This window comes from Ahaetulla prasina, chromosome 10, assembly GCF_028640845.1.
Source record: "Ahaetulla prasina isolate Xishuangbanna chromosome 10, ASM2864084v1, whole genome shotgun sequence".
Taxonomy (NCBI): domain Eukaryota; kingdom Metazoa; phylum Chordata; class Lepidosauria; order Squamata; family Colubridae; genus Ahaetulla; species Ahaetulla prasina.
The window spans coordinates 17514213-17537854 of record NC_080548.1 but is presented as its reverse complement, the minus strand read 5'-3'; the positions used below and the strand labels follow the sequence as shown (position 1 = coordinate 17537854).

Below are 23642 nucleotides of genomic sequence, written 5' to 3'. Positions count from 1 at the left end.
GGTTCACAGGGGTTCGGGAGAACCTCTAGCTAAGATTCTGTGCAGTTTGGAGAACCTCCAAATCCCACTCCTGGCTGGCCCCGCCCACCCTGCCCCACCCCTCCCAGGAGTCCCCACGTGGCCCGTTTTGCATGCATGTAAGTGCAGGGCGTCTGCGGAGGCTTGGGGAGGTCGAAAAACAGGCCTACGGGAAGTTTCGAAGAATCGATACTGTACAAGTTCTCTCTCCAAGCTGACTTTCCCAACAGTGGGGAAACCGTCTTCTCTTATTCATTACTGCAAATGTTATCCCTTGTTTGACCCTAAACAATGATTATCCCTCCTGCCAACGATTACACTCCTCAAGTATTTTCCAGCACTGTTATCGTGACTGAAGCTTTGCCAAACGGCAATTAACTCTTTGCTGATTCAAGCCTTTTCCCTCTTTTTCCTATCACTTGTATAGTTGTGCCTATTGTTGTTTAGAGCAGGGGTCTCCAATCTTGGCAGCTGCAAGAATTGTGGACTTCAACTCCCAGAATTCTGGAAATTGAAGTCCACATTTCTTAAAAGTTGCTAAGGTTGGAGACCCCTGGTTTAGAGCAATGGTGCAAAAACCCTATCAGTTTTTAAAGGTTAGGATACATACCAATAGTCCTCGAGTTATGACCACAGTTGAGACCAGCAATTTCAGTTGCTAAGCAAAACAGTTGTTAAGCCATGCCCAATTTTATGATTTTTCCTGACAGGGTTCTTTTTTTTTTTTTTTAAATTTGCATTTATATCCCGCCCTTCTCCGAAGACTCAGGGCGGCTTACACTATGTTAGCAATAGTCTTCATCCTATTTGTATACAAAGTCAACTTATTGCCCCCAACAATCTGGGTCCTCATTTTACCTACCTTATAAAGGATGGAAGGCTGAGTCAACCTTGGGCCTGGTGGGACTAGAACCTGCAGTAATTGCAGGCAGCTGTGTTAATAACAGACTGTCTTACCAATCTGAGCCACAGAGGCCCTATCGCTGTGAATCGCTGAAGTTATCGTAAGTGAATCATGTGGTCGTTAGGCGAATCTAGCTTCCCCCCCTTGACTTTGCTTGTCGGAAGCCAGCTGGGAAGATCGCAAATGATGATCACATAACTCCAGGAAGCTGCAACCATTATAAATACATACATTGGTTGCCAAGTTCCCTAATATTGATCACATGATTTGTGGGGAATGTTTTAATGGTCCTTTAGTGCGAACTACAGTTGCAAGTCAACCTTTTTGAGTGCTGTTGAATGGTCACTGAACAAGTGGTTGTAAGTTGAGGACTATCTGCACAATAACAGGATATCGATAAACAGAGAAATGTCCTTAGAGAAAGAGGGTGGACATCAGTGGTGAAAGCCAATTTTTTTTACTACCAGTTCTGTGGGCATGGTGTGGCTTGGTGGGTGTGGCTTGGTGGGCATGGCAGGGGAAGGATACTGCAAAATCTCCATTCCCTCCCCACTCTGGGGCCAGTCAAAGATGGTATTTGCCGGTTCTCCAAACTACTCAAAATTTCCACTGCCGGTTCTCTAGAACCTGTCAGAACCTGCTGGATTTCACCCCTGGTGGACATGTATTTGTATGAGAGTGGTTGGTGAGATGTGTGATATGAAAAATTAAGTTCCGTTGAGATAAAACACAATGCCCACATGGTCCAGTTCGATGGGAAGGCTGTTCCTTTGGTTATTTTGCCATACTATAATTACCTTTTTAGGTTAGATTTTAATCTTATGGATATCTTTCCTTGCCTTCTCTTGTTCTGAGATTGAAGTTGGTCCTAGAATAATTCTAAGATCTGTCCTTGCAGTTTTGATTCATTGATTCACGCCATAAATTTAAGCCAGGCAATCATCTGCTATTTTGTTTTGAGGTGGATATCCCGTCTCATGCCAAAAAGTAGGATGGGTAAACAGTATTACAAGCAATGAGGCCAGATGGGGTTCTTGCGTCAGGGTTAGAAATAATACTGTGAAAAAGTTGTCTTTAAATGTTTACCTAGCCTAGCACCGAGTTTTCTACTGTGGTCAAGGAGAAGGCCTCAGAGAGGTTGAAGTTGGGCAAAAAACAGCCCCTTTCTGGCCATGATCTTTTGCAGCTGATGTAAGATCATACATTCAACCATCCTGGCTAAGTTAATGTAAATTTAGAATTCTTTATTGGCCGAGTGTGGTTGGACACACAAGGAATTTGTCTTTGGTGCATAGGCTCTAAGTGTACATAAAAAGAAAAGATACATTCATCAAAAATCATAAGGTACAACACTTAATGATAGTCATAGGGTACAAATAAGCAATCAAATCATATTAGGGAAACAGTCAATATAAATCGTAAGGATACAAGCAACAGTCATAAGTGGAAGGAGACGGGTGATGGGAATGATTAGAAGATTAATAGTAGTGCAGACAGTGAATAGTTTGACAGTGTTGAGGGAATTATTTGTTTAGCAGAGTGATGGCGTTCGGGAAAAAACTGTCCTTGTGTCTAGTTGTTCTGGTATGCAGTGCTCTATAGCGTTGTTTATGTCCAGGATGCAGTTGGCAAGGAGATGGTGACAGAGACACACTCTTGGGTTAACCAGCTAGGATGGTTCAAGAGTTCATTTTGTGTGTAAACTCCTCCACTGTTTAAATGAATACTTGTAACATACAGTTCTGCACAGACATCACTTTTTTTGTTGTTGAAAAGGGGCTTAAATTAGCTACATTAACCTAACATATAAAAGCTTTTGCAATTTTTCCCCTTTTTGTATTTCAGAGTTTGGATGGAGACCAAGCCATTCTTCAGCGGATCAGGAAATACGTGAAAGCGATTCATGTTTCTGGGCTCAGTAAGTTAATGCTCTTTATCAGCTGGTGCATCAGCCTAGGAGTCCATCTGGCTGATCACCCGAGGGAGGGATGTGGTTTTGTGATGTGCCATCTGGTTTTGTAGATACAGGCTCGAAAGCAGCTGTATGTTAAGCTGTATGCACCAAAGTTAGCGTGGCTCAACCTTGGCAGCTTTTAGCTGTATGGACTTCAACTGGGAGCCCTATGCTGGCTGGGGAATTCTGGGAGTTGAAGTCCACACATCTGAACATTGCCAAAGTTGAAAAAACACTGAGCCAAGCCATCTTCAAGACCTAGGCAAAAACTGCCCCCACCCTCCCCAAGGAGGATAATAAATATAATAATCTCATACCCTCAAGAATCTCTAAAGTAAAACCTCACATTTACAGCATCCTGAGTTCACACGATAGTGATTTTTGGTGTGTGCTTTTTTTTTTTGGTATTTAGTTCTTTTTTTCTGGCAAAAAGAAAATGCCCATTGGGGAAAATGGACTCATTTAACAATTACTTTGTTCGCTTAATGACTGCTACAAAAAAAAGACTGTAAAATGGGATGTAGTTAAGTAATACTTGCTTAACAACTGCCATGACTAAGGTTAATAATTCAAGGCTGAATTACGTTCCAAGTCAAGAACTACTTGGAGTCTCTCACTGATTAAATCAGCGTTTTTCATACTTGGCTTAAGAGATGTAGATATCAACTCCCAGAATTCTCCATTGGGGGCTTTTGGGAGTTGAGGTTCACCCATCTTAAAGTTATCAGCTTTGAAAAACACTGATCTATATACAAGCAGTCCTTGATTTACGACCATACCCTCTAAGTGTCAAAGTGAGACATTTGTTAAATGAGTTTTGCTCCGTGTTGCAACTTTTCTTGCCACCGTTGTTAAGTGAATCACTATAGTTCTTAAGTTACTAATATGGTTGTTAAGTGAATCTGGTTTCCCCCATTGATTTGCTTGTCAGAAGGTCTTAAAAGACGATCACATGACCTTGGAACACTGCTATGATCGTAAGTATGAAGCAGTTTCCAAGCATCTGAATTTTGATCACATGATCATGGAGATGCTACAAAGGCCGTAAGTGTGAAAAATGGTCCTAAGTCACTTTTTTTCATTGCCGTTGTAACTTTGAATGGTCTCTAAATGAGCTGTTATAAGTCGAGGACTACCTGTATTGTCATTAAATGTAGACTGACCCTGATGTTTAGGTGCAGCCAATAGACCTCCCTTCTCGTGTTTTCCTCTCACAAACTTCTCTTGATCCTTTTCTTTTTTGCTTATTGCCTCCTCTCCCTAGACGTCTCAAACTTTTCTGCTTTTCCTGCAGTGGCTACACCGTTTATAAACATTCCTTGACAGCTGATTTCCTCCTCAGCAGCCAAGAATGTCTGCTTGTTTCCTCGGGTTACTTGTTAAGCTGGAGGTTGAATTCCTAGGTAGCCTGCGATACCTTAGCCTCCCTTCAGGGCCTTACAATGTTGGTCTGCTGTGATTCACTCCTCAAAGTCGATACCGCAAACCAGGGAGTTGATTCGGCGTCTCTTATTTTCAGACCCTCCCTATACCATTTCAGACAAATGGTTATCTAATCTCTTCTCGAAAACCTCCAGTGTTGGAGCACCCAGAACTTCTGGAGGCAAGCTGTTCCACTGGTTAATTGTTCTCACTGTCAGGAAGTTTCTCCTTAGTTTTAGGTTGCTTCTCTCTTTGTTTAGTTTGTATCCATTGCTTCTTGTTTTGCCTTCTTGGTGCTTTGGAAAATACATTGCCACCCCAGGGGTGAAATGCTCCCGGTTCGCACCGGCTCGCCCAATTAGGTAGCGATGGCAGCTGCTGGTTCAGAAGACCGGTGGCAAAAATCCCTGGCCCCGCCCCCCCTGCCTCTGCTGAGTCGCACCATCAGCAGAGGTTTTTTTTTTTACTTTTAAAAGTTTTTCTTCAGCCGAAACATGCCTTTAAAAGTAAAAAAAAAAAACCTCTGATGATCGCGGGGCTGAGCAGAGATCATCAAAAACCTTTAAAAGTTTTTTAAAAAAGCCCTCTTCAGCCGAAGGGGAAAAAAAAGAAGAAAAAAACCGAGATTTTAAAAGCCTCCTCTGGCGATCCCATAGGAGTTTCCTGATCCTCACAGGCTTTTAAACTCACTTTTTAACAGCCCCCACTTACAAGATCCCCAACCCATGCCCAGCCAATTCCCCCTCCTCACTTACCTATAATTACTGCTCTTTCGGGCTGGCAACGCCATGCTTTCTTCAGCTACTGAAGAAAAAAAAAAAGCTTGCTTTGTCTTTCTGCTTTGCTGGCTGAGGAACTCTGGGATTTGAAGTCCACAATAAAATAAAATAAAATAATAAAATAAAATAAAATATTTGTGCAGCTTTCTAAGATTTGGTATGTTTCTGTAGTGTTTCACTCTAACTACACAAACACACAAAATCTCAGAAAGCTGTATGTGGCATTTTGTGTGTGTGTGTGTGTGTGAGTGAGTTGTGTGTGTGTAAAGTGAAAGTTGGTTTTTGAGCTTTTTGTGGCTGTGTGAAGTGTGAAATGCAGCTGCTTTTACATTGTCTGTGATTCAGTTGTGTTGTGTTGTGCTGTGTGTGTATAAAATGTGAAAGTTGGTTTTTGATACCTCTTATTGTTTTTTATATATTTTTTATTTTTTTATTATTTATTGTTATTGGCCACGCCCACCCAGTCATCTGACCACCAAGCCACGCCCACCAATTAAGCCACACCCACAGAACCGGTAGGGAAAATTTTTAGATTTCACCCCTGGCCACCCCTTCTTTGTGGCAGCCCCTCAAAACCCTGTCTTGTGACCTGCCTATCACACTCTTGGGCAAAGCATGTGAGCCATTTCTTCCTTTCAGTGGTCCATGAAAGTTCATCTAAAGTATGTAGGTGCAGGTAATAAAGTCAAAAAAGGTGAACAACATTTTTACAGAACTATAGATACATTGAGGCCGGGGGTGACAAGGAGTGGCTGGGAGGGGAGGGGCTGGGCAAAGTGCCCCTTGACATGAGTGACGTCGAGTTGGCCACACCCACCCAGTCACATGACCACAGAGCCATGCCTACCCAGTCACATGACCACAAAGCCATGCCCACAGAACCAGTAGTAAAAATATTTGAATCCCACCGCTGGATCCAACTACAGGTTGTCCTCGTCTTACGGCCACAATTCGAGCCCCAAATTTCTGCTGTTAAGTAAGACATTTGTTAAATGAGTTTTGCCCTGTTTTATGACCTTCCTTGCCACGGTTGTTAAGTGAATCTGGCTTCCCCGTCGAATTTGTTTGTCAGCAGATTGCAAAAGGAGATTCCCATGACCTTGAGACACAGCAACGGTCATAATTATGAAGCAGTGGCCAAGCGTCTGAATTTTGATCACATGATCATGGGGATGCTGCAATGGTCGTAACTGTGAAAAAATCACATTTTCCACATTTTTGTCAGAAAACGAACTGTTCTAAATCAAGGACTACTTATAGTTTGTATGTCTTGTTTTAAAATACTAGGTAAAGATAAAGTTTCCCCTCGCACATATGTGCTAGTTGTTCCCAACTCTAGGGGGTGGTGCTCATTTCCGTTTCAAAGCCGAAGAGCCAGCACTGTCCAAAGACCTCTCTGTAGTCATGTGGCCGGCATGACTCAACACCAAAGGCGCATGGAACGCTGTTACCTTCCCACCAAAGGTGGTCCCTATTTTTCTACTTGCATTTTTTACATGCTTTCGAACTGCTAGGTTGGCAGAAGCTGGGACAAGTAACGGGAGCTCACCCTGTTACGCGGCACAAGGGATTCGAACTGATGAACTGGTGACCTTTCGATCAACAAGCTCAGCTTTTTAGCCACTGAGCCACCCTTTAAAAATACTAAGGGATCGCTTTATCAGATCACTTGTCTAGAATCACTTGCAAGAATTCCAACAAGCCACTCGTGCAAAAGTGATCAAGCAATTTACGCATTGTCATTTGTTTCCTTTTTTGCCCTTTTAAAAAGAGCAGTGAATCCACAGGGATAAAAAAAAAAGATGGATTGGTTCTTCTGTTCCGATTCATTTAATTTTAAGCTAACATCAAAAACATCATCAAAAAAGGACAACAAAGAATGTTCTTTCTGCGCCAACTCAGTAAGCTCAAACTGCCCAAGGAGCTGCTGATTCAGTTCTACAGAGGAATTATTGAGTCTGTCATTTGCACCTCTATAACTGTCTGGTTCGGTTCTGCAACCCAACAAGACACAGACTTCAGAGGAGAATTAGAACTGCAGAAAAAATAATTGCTACCAACGTGCCTTCCATTGAGGACCTGTATACTGCACGAATCAAGAAGAGGGCCGTGAAAATATTTACAGATCCCTCACATCCAGGACATAAACTGCTTCAACTCCTACCCTCAAAATGACGCTATAGAGCACTGCACATCAGAACAATAAGAAACAAGAACAGTTTTTTCCCGAAGGCCATCACTCTGCTAAACAAATAATTCCCTCAACACTGTCAAACTATTTACTAAATCTGCACTACTATTAATCTTCTCATAGTTCCCATCACCAATCTCTTTCCACTTATGACTGTATGACTGTAACTTTGTTGCTGGCCATCCTTATGATTTATATTGATATATTGACCATCATTTGTGTTGTAAATGTTGTACCTTGATGAACGTATCTTTTCTTTTATGTACACTGAGAGCATATGCACCAAGACAAATTCCTTGTGTGTCCAATCACACTTGGCCAATAAAAAATTCTATTCTATTCTATTCTATCTATTCTAATTCATGTTCATGCTGATGCGGAGGAGAATCTCAGACCTCCAGAGATCTTCCATCCTCACCTTTATTTCCCCCCCCTCTCCTGTTTATTTCCTCAGCTCATGTGGAGAACGAGGAACAATACAGTGAAACTCTGGAGAACTTTGGCAATAACCACCTTTCTCAGAACAACCACGAACTTTCCACGGGCTTCCTCAACCTGGCTGTTTTCACCCGGGAAGTGACGGCGCTTTTGAAAAACCTGGTAAGGAGCAGTATTGGGCCTGGATTGTTCCTGGCTGGTTGTTTGCTGATTTCCCACCCCACCTTTTTTTTTAAGATTCAAATTTGAGTCGGAGGTCCCCTGGGCTCGACTTCCCCAGTTCAAAGTAGTGAGCATCAGTCGAGACAAAAACGTCTCTATAGAAGGCAATCATGATGGTTGATTACGGCCCAGGCAGCCACAAAAAGCCGGCCTCATTGTGGGCAACTGTTTCCTATGTTAGCTTGGCTGCTGTTATCCCAAACGCATGTTTTCCTGCCTGGCGGGCGGCCAATTCCCTGAGCTGAAAGGCTGCCAGCGAGGGATCACAGAGGAGCTGTTTCAAGGTGGTCTGTTCAACGGGAGGGTGTGGAGTAAGATAAGAGGAGCTTTGCTCTACAGCTGAAAGTCTCTGGGGTTTGTTTGGGTTAAGTGCAGCCCCCACCCCCATCTCAGTAACCAGGGACGATTTAGCATTTGTTGAGCCTTTCCTGCGTCAGAAAACCCTTGCGTGCATTCTGTTGCTAACTCTCTGGAGCGGTGTGTTGTCCCCAATTCGGGTCTGAGCCTAGTGCCGAGGCCAATGAAGGAGGCCAGACACAAGGTACCCCAAGGAAAAGGGCTGCTGGCCAAAATCCCAAGAGAGCCAAGAACAAAGGATTAAGAAAGCTTTATACATTTTCAGTAAAGAAGAAGGCGGGACAAGGCGGGATAATAAGAAATATCATCTAATAAACATTTTAGCAATAATTCTACAATTTGCTCTATTGGTCTCTGGCTGTCCCTGTTCCTAAGCCTTGGCTAATGAATGCCCCAGGAGTTATCTAACACACATTTTATTTGCTGCAGACCATCTCTATTTCAAACTTTTAGCTGAGGTCTGTAAGTTGCCTAACTCTTTGTTATTTTTATCAGCTTTTTAACTACCCAGAATTGTTACAAGCTTTACACGTGCATATTTCTTGTGAATAAGCATTCTTTGTTCTTGTCAGACAGATTCCACAATTACAGGCTTCCTGATTTACTTTCAAGTGTGTGTCATGACCTGGCTTTATTTTAGCAGACAGCCCATCAGGTATTTCTCAGTCTGGGCAATTTTAAGAGGTCTGGACTTCAACTCCCAAAATTCCCCAGCCAGCATGGTGGCTGGGGAATTCTGGGAGTTGAAGTCCCAACCTCTTGAAGTTGCCAAGATATTGAGAAACACTGCTCTGGAGAAACCTTTAAGCAGCCTGGGTAGCAGCCATGGGCACCAAGGGGAACGGTCTGAGGTCAAAAGTCCCCAGCCCTTCCCTGTTGCAAATCTGGAGGTGAAGATGACAAGTTATGCTAAGCAGTGGTGAAATGTAAAATCTGTTACTACTGGTTCTGTGGGTGTGGCTTGGTGGTAGTGGTGGTAATGTGACTGGCTGGGCTTGGCCAACTTTTTTTTTACTTTTAAAAGCATTTTTTTACGACCTCTTCGGCGGAAGAGGTTGTAGAAAAAATGCTTTTAAAGGGTTCTGACAATCCCAGCTGAACTGCGCGATCATCAGAGGCTTTTTTTTTTACTTTTAAAAGCATTTTGTCAGCTGAAGAAAAAATGCTTTTAAAAGTAAAAAAAAACAAAAATCTCAGCCGGGCAACGGGGGGAGGGGGGGGCAGGGATTTTTGCTACTGGTTCTCCGAACCACCCACTGCCATCGCTACTGGATCGGGCAATCTGTTCCGAACCGGGAGCATTTCACCCCTGATACTAAGCCTATCAAATTCAGCCCCCCTGTAGTAACTTTCTCTGGGATTTTTTGCTAAGGAGGGAAGAAAATTTTCCAAGCCTGAGGTTTGGGAATTGAGGAAATTGCACAGGAATGGAATTGAAATTCCATTTGGATTTGTACCCTGTCCAACATTTGGGTTTCTCTCCGCATGAAGTCTGTATTTTAATTTCATAAAACATCCCAAATAATCATCTTTTAGTAGCACGACACGATTTATTGCAGTTTACGCTCTCCTGATTTCTACTGCGCTGACCCTGGTTCCTGGTATTTATGCTTTGCTTATAGCTTAATAGTGGTTGTCAAGCTTTTAAAATGACATAACATCCAGTTATTCACAACCATTCGTAGCATGCTAGAAAATTATAGTCTCGATGACATTTGTAAATCCCTTGTTGATTCATGTGTAGCCTATTCTTTTATCCCTAGTTTTGTTTTTTTTGTTCTTTTCTTTCTTCCCTGTTTATGTATTTTTTTGTAAAATGTCTAATAAAGATATATTACAAGAGAGAAAAGAGAATGCAATTGCACATCAACAGCTGGGCCTTTTAGCCTGAAAAGAAATCTGCAGGAACAGACTTAAATGTCGATGGAGATTCTCAGTCATCCAGGTCGTGATTGTGCCAAAGGTGCTTTTTCAAGAGGTAACTGGACTTTCCACAGGGGTGGCCTTCAAAAATTTTAGCAAGGGGTTCTCTGCCCGGTTGCTGGGTGGGCATGGCCATAGCGGGCGTGGCCTAGTTGGCCTCCTACATCATAGCAGAGGGGGGCGTTTTTGCCCTTCCCAGGCTCCAGAGGCTTTCCTCAAGCCTCCGGGAGGGTGAAAACGGGTGGCTCAACAGACTAAGCAGTCTGTTATTAACACAGCTGCTTGCAATTACTGCAAGTTCAAGTCCCACCAGGCCCAAGGTTGACTCAGCCTTCCATCCTTTATAAGGTAGGTAAAATGAGGACCCAGATTGTTGGGGGCAATAAAAGTTGACTTTGTATATAATATACAAATGGATGAAGACTATTGCTTAACACAATGTAAGCTGCCCTGAGTCTTCGGAGAAGGGCGGGATATAAATTCAAATAAAAAAAAAACCAGCCTCCCCAGGCTCCGGAGGTCCTTTTCTGGCATTCCTGAACTTCCGGTAGGCCCATTTTTTGCCCTCCCCCAGCCTCTGCGCGCGCCCTGCACTTACCTGTATTCAAAACGGGCTGTGTGGAGACTCCGGGGAGGGGAGGGGGTGGACGGGGCCAGCTAGGAGTTCTCTGAGCTGCACAGAATCTTAGCTAGAGGTTCTACCGAACCCCTGAGAACTACCAGCAGCCCACTCCTGACTTTCTGGTAAAAAAAGTCCAGTTGCCTCTTTAAAAAAAAAAAAAAACAAACATATTTGGAACAACAGACTTAAATATTTCTCAAAATCAGGGCTGGGTGCTGGGATGGCAGTGGGAAGTAGGAACATCATGCTGCTAGAAAAACATGGATACAATGGCTGGGGAAACATTGATCTGGATTTTTATTCATTCATGTATTTTTCACATTTCTGCACTGTCCATCTCCCTCAAAGTTGGATTCTGGGCAATGTACAACAACATGTTAAAATATAAAACAGTAGAGGTAGTCCTTGATTTACAAACATTCGTTTAGTAACTGTTCAAAATTAATTAATCAGTGGAACAGCCTGCCACCAGAAATTGTGAACAGCAATAGCACTTACTTATATACTGCTTCACAGTGGTTTTCAGCCCTCTCTAAGCGGTTTACAGAGTCAGCATATTGCCCCCAACAATCTGGCTCCTCATTTTACCAACCTCGGAAGGACAAAAGGCTGAGCCAACTTTGAGCCGCTCAGAATCGAACTCCTGGAGTGAGCAGTGAGTGACCCTGCAGTCCTTCATTCTAACCACTGCTGGAAGTTTTTAAGAAGAGATTGGGCAACCATTTGTCTGAAATGGTTTCCTGCCTGAGCAGGGGGTTGGACTAGAAGACCTCCAAGGTCCCTTCCAACTCTGTCATTCTGTTATTCATACTTCCCCACAGCCAAGCACCACAGAGGCAGGTTGGAGAAGAGGTCGCTTTGCTCTGGGTTTACTCTTTTAAATTTATTTATTAAGTAAATATTCTCTCAACTCTGCAAAGCAGCTTCTGGATTCCTGTGATCCAGAAATCCATCCGGACCCCCAGAGGACCTCTAGATCAAAGATGAGAGCCTGCTAGACCAGGGGTCTCCAACCTTGGTCCCTTTAAGATTTGTGGACTTCAACTCCCAGAGTACCTCAGCCAGCAAAGCTGGCTGAGGAACTCTGGGAGTTGTAGTCCACAAGTCTTAAAGGGACCAAGGTTGGAGACCCCTGTGCTAGACAGCTGATCAAGGCAAAAAAGCAACTGCAAATCTTTTTAAGAGAAATAATAATTTGAAATGACCAGATTTCTAGTTTCATGGGCACGAGGCAGACATTGGAGCCTGCTGTCTTCCTACTCCAGATCTTCGTAGACATTCTCCTCCACATATTTCAACAAATTATTTCTTTTGCAATGGTGTGCAGCTGAGGCAATGCTGGCTGGCTGCCAGTGGGTGCTTTCATGCAACACACGCTGCCCATCGGTGCAACTAAGGAAGAGGATAACGGAAGAGGAGAGCAGGCAGGCAGGCAGAAGGGGTCTCTAACAAAACTAACAAAATCCAATCACTCAAATTCACAGCTACCTGGTAGCCCGAGAACAAATGGATTTTAAAAGGGGAAGAGAGAGCCCTGGGAACTAAAAACCCCTTCATGCTTTAAACAACCAGACAAATTAAATGACTAACTCCGACACTAATCCTACATGACAAAGTATTTAGGTTTTCGAAAGACTTGCAAGAAATAGGAGAAGTCGTCTTCTCTACTACCTCTATGTCTCACCCGTCAGTATTTTGGGAAGAAGACTTAAACGGGTCTCATGCTATGCTGTAAGCCATGGTTTAATTAACATTGGTTTCTAGAATAAATAATGGGACACGGTGGCTCAGTGGCTAAGATGCTGAGCTTGTCGATTGTAAGGTTGGCAGTTCAGCGGTTCGAATCCCGAGTGCCGTGTAACGGGGTGTGCTCCCGTTACTTGTCCCAGCTTCTGCCAACCTAGCAGTTTGAAAGCACGTAAAAAATGCAAGTAGAAAAATAGGGACCCCCTTTGGTGGGAAGGTAACAGCATTCCGTGTGCCTTTGGCATTTAGTCATGCCGGCCACATGACTACGGAGAGATCTTTGGACAGTGCTGGCTCTTCAGGTTTGAAACGGAGATGAGCACCGCCCCCTAGAGTCGGGAACGACTAGCACATATGTGCGGGGGAATCTTTACCTTTTACCTGGAATAAATCCTTGTTAATTTGGAGTAGACCTCCATGGTCCCTTCCAACCTCCATGATTTTATGACTAGAGGGTACATTTTGTCATGCCTTGCCACCTTGAATGGCTGGCTTTGCAGATTCTCTCTCAAAAACCCAAATATTGGCTTAGTGTGTTGATGTGTAAACCGGCTATGGTTTGTTTGAAGCATGACTTGTCGAAGAATCCTCCATGGCTGGAATACTCATGTTATGCTAAGCCATAATTATGGTTTACGGTCCGTGATGGCTGGCTTCAAAAATGGAGGGTTGTGTCTGCCTCAGATATGAACCTCACATCTTTTTAACTGATCTTGAATGATTCAGTCATTCCTGTAAGTTGTGGGAAGTTCATCCTTCCGCACACATGAATTTGGTTAGGCATAAAGAGGTCTACTAATCTCCTCCATCCTGAATTGGGGAGACTTTTTCTCCTTAAGGTAGAGAACTATGGATGTTAGCATCCTTAGCCAGCAGGATTGTTGGCTTTGCTGGAAGAAGATGATGGAAATTCGCACCTGAAGCATATCTGCAGCTCGTAAGGTTGGAAAAGGCTGCTGTTATTTATCTAGTTACATGTGAAGCTGCCGGAGCTTCCTGGTTGGAAGGCTCCGTGATATCATGTCCAGATAGTCCTCAACTTACAGCCATTCATTCAATGACTGTTCCAAGTTACAACGGCACCAGGGGTGGGCTTCAAAAATTTTAGCAAGGGGTTCACTGCCTGGTTGCTGGGTTGGTGTGCCCCTGGTGGGTTTGGCCTAGTCGGCCTCCTGCACCACGGCTGGTGGGGGGGCGTTTTTCCCCTCCCCAGGCTCTGGAGGCTTTCCTTGAGCCTCTGGGAGGGCAAAAATGGCCTCTCCAGGCTCCGGAGGTTCTCCGGAGGCTGCAAATGGGTCCATTTCCAGTTTTCCTGAAATTCTGGTAGGCCCGTTTTTCACTCTTCCTGAGCCTCCGGGCTTACCTGCATCCAAAATGGGCTGCATGGAGACTCCTGGGAGGGGTGGGGTGGGGTGGGGTGGGCGGGGCCAGCCAGGAGTGGGATTTGAGGGTTCTCCAAACTGCACAGAATCTTAGCTAGAGGTTCTCCCAAACCTCTGCAAACCCCCAGCAGCCCCACCCTTGAATGGCTCTGAAAAAAAGTGATTGCTGACCATTTTTTTCACACTTAGATCATCACAGCTTTTCCAGGTCACGTGATTCAGGAACCAGCGTGTATTAATGATGGTTGCAACATCCCGGGGTCTTGTGATTGCCATCTGAGACCTTCCCAGCTGGCTTTTGACAAGCAAAGCCAATGGGGGACTTTGATTAACAACCACCTCATTCACTTAACAACAATTGTGGTTCGCTTAACAGCCGTGGGGAAAATAAAGGGTTGTAAAATTAGGCGCAGCACCACCTAAGAACCATCTTGGTTAACAGCAGAAATTCTGGTCCAAATTGTAAACTGAGAGCTGCATGTTATGACTTCGGGGTGGCACATATTCTATAACAGTGGTCTCCAACCTTGATCCCTTTAAGACTTGGGGACTTCAACTCGCAGAGTTCTCAGCCAGCTTTGGTGGCTGGGAGTTGAAGTCCACAAGTCTTAAAGGAACCAAGGTTGGAGACCACTGTTATAGAATATGTGTCATTTTCATGACACGGGTGAAGCCCCTTGGATACTCATTTCCCACATTTTCCTTGCTCAATAGAAAAGCCAGTTTTCCCCGGCAAAAATATTTAAAGATAAATCAGCTAAATGCTGGAAATGTCATCAGTTACCAGGATCTTATTATCATATGAGGTGGACATATCCAGAAGCTAAAAGTTATTGGAATCAAATAAAGGGATGGTTAGAAGAAATGACCCAACAACACATTGACTTAAAACCAGAGCTGTTCTTATTGGGTATCCTACCAGAGAAAATCAGTGAGGAAAACATTCATTTGATTATGCATGTAATAACAGCAGCAAGAATTGTTTTTGCGCAAAATTGGAAAACAGAGAAAATACCCCTGGAAGGAGAAATTATTAAAAAAAAATTAGACTGTGCAGAAATGAATAGATTAACTTTGATGATCAAAGAAAGAGAGGATTCAGAATATTTTAAGATATGGGATAGATTTTACCATTGGTTAGAAAAACTACAGATAAGCAACCGGTAATTATGTAAAGAAAGGTATAATTAGAATACTGTGCTTGTGAAAAAATGGTAATAGATTAAATTGAAGTGAAGAAAAAAGAAACAAAAAAAAAATGGAGCCATGAAGAAAACACTGAGATGTCACACGGAAGGAATGGTTGATGTACTAAATGTTTGTTTGTCTATAAAATAAAAAACTTTTTAAAAAAAAAAGAAAAGAAAAGGCAGTTTTAGGCTTCCTAGCAGCATCTCCAGCGCATCTGTACCTGATCAAAACTATCCCACAGCTTCTGTTTATTTCAAGCCTGTGGGTGGCGCTTTTAAAAAAAAATTAAAATGGGGGGGGGGCAGCCATCTGGGCTCAGATGATGGTGGCTTTGCCCCCCCCTCCTCCAATTCCTCTCCTCTTCCAAACCCAATCTTTCCAATGGAGGTTAGTTGGGAAACTTGAATGCTGCCATGTGGTTTCGTCTTCCAGCTTTTTCAGACTTCTGGCTGAACCGAAAGGATTTCTCTGTCTTTTGGCCTCTTTTGATTTGGAGCTTTGGGAATCTCCACCCCAGTTTTAGAATGTGGCCTTTGGGGAAGGGCTGGCTGACTGACTGCCTGCCTGCATGGCTGAACAGGAAAGGTGGTTTGTGGCAGGGTTCAACTGCCAACATTCTTCTGAGGCCGTCCTAAAAATCCTGGAATTGGGGAAAGGCCTCTCTCTAGCCATTGAGGGAAGGGAAGCTGTTATAGCATACGGCCCGTATCTCATCTTTTGCACATTGAAATTCACACACACAAAAAAAGCTTTGTCGAAATCTATTCAGGTTGTCCTTTATTATGACAAATTGAAAGACAAAAAGGACAAATATAAAAAGTGGAAAGAGGGGCAAATAACTAAGGCAGAATATCAGCAAATAGCCCGAGCCTGTAAAGATGAAGTGAGGAAAGCTAAGGCTCACAATGAACAAAGGCTAGCGACAAAAGTAAAAAATAACAAAAAAAGCTTCTTCCAACAAGTTTAAAAAAAGAAAAAAGGCAAGGAAACAATTGGCCCATTGCTGGGAGAAAGTGGCAAGAAGATGACAAGCAACAGGCTGAAAGCAGATCTACTTAACTCATATTTTGCATCTGTCTTTACACAAAAGGAAAAAACAATCCAACCTATCAAAAACAGCACTACAAAAAACAGATTAGAAACACAAGTTAAAATAGGGAAGAAAATGGTAAGTGAACACCTGTCTACCCTAGACGAGTTCAAATCACCAGGACCGGATGGATTACACCCCAAGGTTCTGAAGGAACTGGCAGACGTGATCTCAGAACCACTGAACTATATCTTTCAAAGATCCTGGAGCACAGGGGAGCTGCCAGAGGACTGGAAAAGAGCTGATGTAGTTCCCATCTTCAAAAAAACAGATCCAGGAAACTACAGACCTATCAGTCTGACCTCAATACCGGGGAAGATTCTGGAAAAGATAATCAAGCAACGAATCACCGAACACCTAGAAGCAAACAAAGTAATAACCAAAAGCCAACATGGGTTTGTCAAAAACAGATCATGCCAGACTAATCTTATCGCATTCTTTGACAAAATGACAAAATTAGTAGACCAGAGGAATGCTGTTGATATAATTTACTTGGACTTCAGTAAAGCATTTGATAAAGTAGACCATAACCTACTACTAGATAAAGTAGAAAAATGTGGGTTAGACAGCACCACCACCAGATGGATTCGTAATTGGCTGACCAACCGCACTCAATGTGTAGTCCTCAACGGAACTACATCCACATGGAGGGAAGTATGCAGTGGAGTACCCCAAGGCTCTGTTTTAGGCCCAGTACTCTTCAACATCTTCATCAATGACTTGGACGAGGGATAGATGGGGAACTCATCAAATTTGCAGATGACACCAAGCTGGCAGGAATAGCCAACACTCCAGAAGATAGGCTCAAGTTACAGAAAGATCTTGACAGACTTGAACATTGGGCGCTATCTAACAAAATGAAATTCAACAGTGAAAAAAGTAAGGTTCTACATTTAGGCCAAAAACAAAATGCACCAGTACCGTATATGTGGTACCTTGCTCAATAGTAGTACCTGTGAGAGGGATCTTGGAGTCCTAGTGGATAACCATTTAGATATGAGCCAGCAGTGTGCAGCAGCTGTTAAAAAAGCCAACACAGTTCTGGGCTGCATAAACAGAGGGATAGAATCAAGATCACGTGAAGTGTTAGTGCCACTTTATAATGCCTTGGTAAGGCCACACTTGGAATATTGCATCCAGTTTTGGTCGCCACGATGTAAAAAAGATGTTGAGACTCTAGAAAGAGTGCAGAGAAGAGCAACAAAGATGATTAGGGGACTGGAGGATAAAACATATGAAGAACGGTTGCAGGAACTGGGTATGTCTAGTTTAACAAAAAGAAGGACTAGGGGAGACATGATAGCTGTGTTCCAATATCTTAGGGGCTGCCACAAAGAAGAGGGAGTCAGGCTGTTCACCAAAGCACCTGAGGGTAGAACAAGAAGCAATGGGTGGAAACTGATCAAAGAAAGAAGCAACTTAGAACTAAGGAGAAATTTCCTGACAGTTAGAACAATTAATAAGTGGAACGACTTGCCTTCAGAAGTTGTGAATGCTCCAACACTGGAAATTTTTAAGAAAATGTTGGATAACCATCTGACTGAGATGGTATAGGGTTTCCTGCCTGGGCAGGGGGTTGGACTAGAAGGCCTCCAAGGTCCCTTCCAACTCTGATGTTATGTTATGTTAAATAATGGGACATGGTGGCTCAGTGGCTAAGATGCTAAGCTTGTCGATTGTAAGGTTGGCAGTTCAGCGGTTCGAATCCCGAGTGCCGCGTAATGGGGTGTGCTCCCGTTACTTGTCCCAGCTTCTGCCAACCTAGCAGTTTGAAAGCACATAAAAAATGCAAGTAGAAAAATAGGGACCCCCTTTGGTGGGAAGGTAACAGCGTTCCGTGTGCCTTTGGCATTTAGTCATGCCGGCCACATGACTACGGAGAGGTCTTTGGACAGTGCTGGCTCTTCAGGTTTGAAACGGAGATGAGCACCGCCCCCTAGAGTCGGGAACGACTAGCACATATGTGCGGGGGAATCTTTACCTTTTACCTGGAATAAATCCTTGTTAATTTGGAGTAGAAGACCTCCATGGTCCCTTCCAACCTCCATGATTTTATGACTAGAGGGTGCATTTTGTCATGCCTTGCCACCTTGAATGGCTGGGTTTGCAGATTCTCTCTTGAAAACCCAAATATTGGCTTAGTGTGTTGATGTGTAAACCGGCTATGGTTTGTTTGAAGCATGACTTGTCGAAGAATCCTCCATGGCTGGAATACTCATGTTATGCTAAGCCATAATTATGGTTTACGGTCCGTGATGGCTGGCTTCAAAAATGGAGGGTTGTGTCTGCCTCAGATATGAACCTCACATCTTTTTAACTGATCTTGAATGATTCAGTCATTCCTGTAAGTTGTGGGAAGTTCGTCCTTCCGCACACATGAATTTGGTTAGGCATAAAGAGGTCCTCTAATAATCTCCTCCATCCTGAGTTGGGGAGACTTTTTCTCCTTAAGGTAGAGAACTATGGATGTTAGCATCCTTAGCCAGCAGGATTGTTGGCTTTGCTGGAAGAAGATGATGGAAATTTGCACCTGAAGCACATCTGCAGCTCGTAAGGTTGGAAAAGGCTGCTGTTATTTATCTAGTTACATGTGAAGCTGCCGGAACTTCCTGGTTGGAAGGCTCCGTGATATCATGTCCAGGTAGTCCTCAACTTACAGCCTTTCTTTCAATGACTGTTCCAAGTTACAACGGCACCAGGGGTGGGCTTCAAAATTTTTAGCAAGGGGTTCTCTGCCTGGTTGCTGGGTTGGTGTGCCCCTGGTGGGTTTGGCCTAGTCGGCCTCAGCAACGTGCTATTTCCCGCTCTAATTTCCCTCCAAAACTCTTAAAGATACATTACACTCCTTCCCTCCCAGAAAACATTTTACCCCTATTTGCATCAAATTAGCATCTTATTTCTCTATGTAGTCACGCAAGTAGACTGGGCGTCTCCTAACTCTTTCAGACCTGCGCAATTCACTCTCTGGGAGTGAGTCGAGCTGGCTGGAGGGACTGTTTGTTCCTCTCAGCTCCTCCTCTAGGCCATCCGGCCCTGGATTATTTGCAGAATCGTCCCTGCTTTCTTCAGGAGGGACCGGTTGGTGTCGCTGGACCTCATCGAACTCAGATAAGTCCCACGTTTGCCCCGGGTTTGAGTCAGCTGTGTATTCAAACATTGGATAGTCAGGGCCTGTTTCTGGACTTTTGGTTGTTCTTTTTCTTAATTGGTCTATGTGGCGCTTCCAAACCCGGCCATCCTCTATCTCTACCCGATACGATTTGGGTCCGGTTGTTTCAAGGATTGTCCCCTTTACCCAATTTGGGCCTTCTCCGTAATTGTGTGCCCATACTGGACTTCCCACTGTCATTTCTCTTGTTTTACCGTTTGTCCCTTTGTACCCGTCTGGGGTGTAGTTTGGGTTTAACCGGTCTAATGGGCACCTAAGCTTCCTGCCCATCAGTAGCTCTGCTGGGCTGCGGCCAGTTGCTACACAGGGGGTTCTGTGTTGTACTGCTAGGAAGGTGTCAATTTTAATTGCCAATCGCCTGGCCTGATTCTGGACAATGCTTCCTTTGCACTCCGACGAAACGCTCTGCAAGGCCGCTCGTCGCAGGGTGGAACGGCGCCGAGAGGACATGCCGGATGCCCTCTTCTGCCAAGTACCCTCAAACAGGGTCGCTGTGAATTGAGGGCCGTTGTCGGAAACTAGGGTGTCGGGTAACCCGTGGGTTACAAATAGGCGCCGAGGACTGAGATTACGGCCTCGGCTGTCATGGATCTCATAAGAATGATTTCCAGCCATTTGGAATAGGCATCGACTACCACTAGGAATGTTTGCCCATGGAAGGGCCGCAAAATCGATGTGGATCCTAGACCATGGGCCCTGGGGTTTCTCCCACTCCCGAGTTGGGGCCGTTGGTGGTAGTGGTCTGGACTCCTGGCAGGCTTGGCATTTTCCTACCCTGTCACTAATCTCCGTGTCCATCAAGGGCCACCACACATAGCTCCTTGCTAAACCCTTCATTCTCACGATCCCAGGGTGGCCTCGTGCAGGAGTTCCAAAACTTTTTCCGCAATTTCTCCGGGATCACCACTCTATCCCCCAGAGCAGACACCCTCCTTGAGCTGACAACTCCCGCTTTCTTTACATATTCCTTAAACCGCTCGCCCGGCACAACAGGCCATCCTCTTTGCACCCAACCAATTACAGTTCTTATTGTAATGTCCTTGTAAGAAGCCCGAGCCACCTCCTTGGAAGTGACTGGACCAGAGTCCAAAGAGTCAATTAGCAGGACGGGTGTGCCCGGAGTGGGGTCTTCGATAGTCTCTGGTAGTGGGCATCTGCTCAAAGCGCCTGCATGCCCTAACTCTTTCCTGGCCGATGCAACAATTTGTAAGAATACGCAGCCAGAAAGATAGTCCATCGGGTCAGTCTAGGCGAAAGTGCCACGGGCGTTGGGCGGTCGCCTGCCAACAGACCTAGTAGGGTCTATGGTCTGTGACGATTTCAAGTCACGCCAAATACATATTCATGGAACTTCTTTACCCGGAAACTATGGCCAAGGCTTCTATCTAGCTGACTATAGTTTCTTTCAGCCGATGACATTGTTCGGGAGTAAAATGCTATAGGGGCTTCTGTGCCATTTGGCAACCTGTGGCTGAGCACAGCCCCACCCGTAGGGAGATGCATCACAACTAACACCAATGGCAGCGTGCCATTGTATTGAATCAGTAGGCTATCGCTAGACAGAAGGTTTTTACTGCTTGAATGCCCTAGCTTCCGCCTTTCCCCAAGACCACACAGCTGTCTTCGTTAGTAATTTGTGTAGCGGTTCGGCTATGGTCGCTTTATTTTTAAAAATACCGCGTAAAAGTTGACCAGACCTAAGAATGCCTGTAACTCCGTTTTGTTTTGGGGAGCTGGGGCCTTCCTGATTGCCCTAACCTTGCTCTCAGTGGGTGGATTCCTTCCTTGTCTATCCGTAGCCCAGGAATTCCACGGATCCTACCCCGATCTGGCATTTATTCAGTTTGACTTTGAGACCGGCGGACCGGAAAATGCCCAGAACTTTTCTCAGCCGTACCCCTAATTCTTCTAGATTGTCGGCGGATACCAGTACGTCATCAAAGTTCGGTACCACCGGGAGTCCCTGCAATAGCCGCCCATTAGGTTCTGAAATAACCCTGGAGCCACACTAACCCCAAACTGTAACCGGGTGCATTTAAAAGCACCCCTGTGCGTTACTATCGTTTGTGCTTCGGCCGTGTTGCTATCTACGGGTAACTGTTGATAGGCTTGGGCCAAATCTAGCTTTGCGAAGACCTGGCCTTGCCCCAAAGAGTGCAGTAAGTGTTGTACTACTGGGACGGGGTAGGCACTCTTTTGCAATGCTTTATTAAGCGTTGCCTTGTAGTCAGCACAAATCCGGACCGACCCGTCCGGTTTGATTGGGGTGACTATGGGTGTCTCCCACTTTGCATGGTCAACTGGCACTAGTATTCCCTGGCTTACTAGTTTGTCCAGTTCCCGGTCAATTTTGGGCTTTAGGGCGAACGGAACCCTCCTAGCCTTTAACTGGATAGGGGCAACCTGTGGGTCAAGGTTAAAGGAGATCGGGGTCCCCTTGTACTTGCCCAAACAGTCTTTGAAGACGTCCCCGAACTCCTTCATTAGTTCGTCTTTTAGGTCGACGTCATTTCGGAAGACTCCGGTCACTCCCATGCCCAATGCCCGGAACCAGTCCAGTCCCAACAAGCTCGGCAAGGTTCCGTCGACCACGGTGATGGGCAGGGTCTTGTTGTGCTGTCCATATTTGACTTGGACAGACGTTACCCCTCGGACGGGGATGCGATTTCCTTGGTAATCTTGTACCCTTAGTTTCTGTGGTTGCAGCTTGCGCTTCGCGATGGCTGGCAAACGTTTCACGAGAGTGTCCCAGGACATGATCGTGATCGATGAACCGTGTCCACTTCCATTCGCACGGCACCCCTTCAATGTGCGTTTTAGTAAAATCTTTTTCAAGGCGTGTGGCTGCTTGGCCCACTCTCACGGCAGTCTGATTAAGTTTCGCGCTTTTTGAATCGACCAATCACGGGCCTCTTCGCGTTCCGCGCTCTGATTGGTCGGTTTGAATTTTGGCGGAAGGTTGGGGCGCCGACAGGCCTGCGCTATGTGCCCTTCCTTCGCACCGACAAGTCGCATCCTTAAACTTGCAGTCTTGTCGCTTGTGTTGTCCCCGCAACTCGCGATTCGCCCGGTCTTCTTTCTCTGGCCTCCCGGTGGAAGACTTCTTCCTCTTCCTCGCCTTCCTCCTCGGCCTGGACTTCCTCATTGTGGACCGGGTTGTTTTCGCCCAGTCCCGGCGTGATCGGCGTTTGCAGGGTTTCTGCCGCTTGGGTGGACATCTCATGAGCCCTGGCTCGCCCAAGGCGACTGCCAGTGTTAGGTTGCTTCTGGACAGCAGCCGCCGCAATCGGATGTCTCTGACCCGCAAATGAGTTGGTCGAGTAATGCGCCTTCCAAGTCTCGATATTTGCAATGGTTGGCGGCTTTTCTCAGCGCTGCCATGTACACGCGAATCGATTCGCCTCTCGTTGCATCCGTTGCGCAACCTTTGAACAAATTTTGAGGCGTCGTGGTCGTGGAGCCCAGGCGGTCTGCAGGGTTTGCCACGGTACCGACTGTACCGGCGTTGGCTCAGCGACTCTGCGGTGTCGAAAACTTCCGAACCGCAGTGGCTTAGGAATGCTCTCTTCCTGTTGTCGGAGACCCCTGAGTTCATTTGCTTCGAGGAAACACTCAAACGAGCCATGTATGACCCCATTTTTCTTTGGCTGGGTCGAATGGCGCTGGCGGTGTGTAGCTGGACATCGCTGCTATCCGCCTTATTTTGCTGGGTTCGTTCCTGGTTAGCTCAGCTCTTTCCTGGCGCTCTTTGCCTCGAGATCCCACCTTCGCCGCCAGTGTTAGATTCGGGCAATAACGAGGCAGGAGACCAGATGAGTGACAACAGCTCTTTAGTTTATAGTGAACCCAGCAACAACAGAAAACCCCTCTTTATATACAGTTCAGTCGGAGGCAACAGCCAATCAGCAACGTGCTATTTCCGCTCTAATTTCCTCCAAAACTCTTAAAGATACATTACAAGGACAGGTCGTAAATCTTTTTCAAGGCGTGTGGCTGCTTGGCCCACTCTCACGGCAGTCTGATTAAGTTTCGCGCTTTTTGAATCGACCAATCACGGGCCTCTTCGTTCCAGCGCTCTGATTGGTCGGTTTGAATTTTGGCGGAAGGTTGGGGCGCCGACAGGCCTGCGCTATGTGCCCTTCCTTCGCACCGACAAGTCGCATCCTTAAACTTGCAGTCTTGTCGCTTGTGTTGTCCCCGCAACTCGCGATTCGCCCGGTCTTCTTTCTCTGGC

The 23642-nt window shown here is 45.2% G+C and overlaps 1 protein-coding gene across 2 annotated transcripts in view; it reads left to right on the top strand.

The window, feature by feature from the left end:
- The window catches only part of ASAP3 (ArfGAP with SH3 domain, ankyrin repeat and PH domain 3), a 119843-nt gene that overhangs the window by 27142 nt on the left and 69059 nt on the right, over window positions 1–23642 (top strand). For both annotated transcript variants that reach the window (XM_058196336.1, XM_058196335.1), the window contains exons 2-3: window positions 2768–2840; window positions 7723–7868. In XM_058196336.1, coding sequence (XP_058052319.1) covers window positions 2768–2840; window positions 7723–7868 — 219 coding nt within the window. The remainder of the gene's footprint in view (window positions 1–2767; window positions 2841–7722; window positions 7869–23642) is intronic.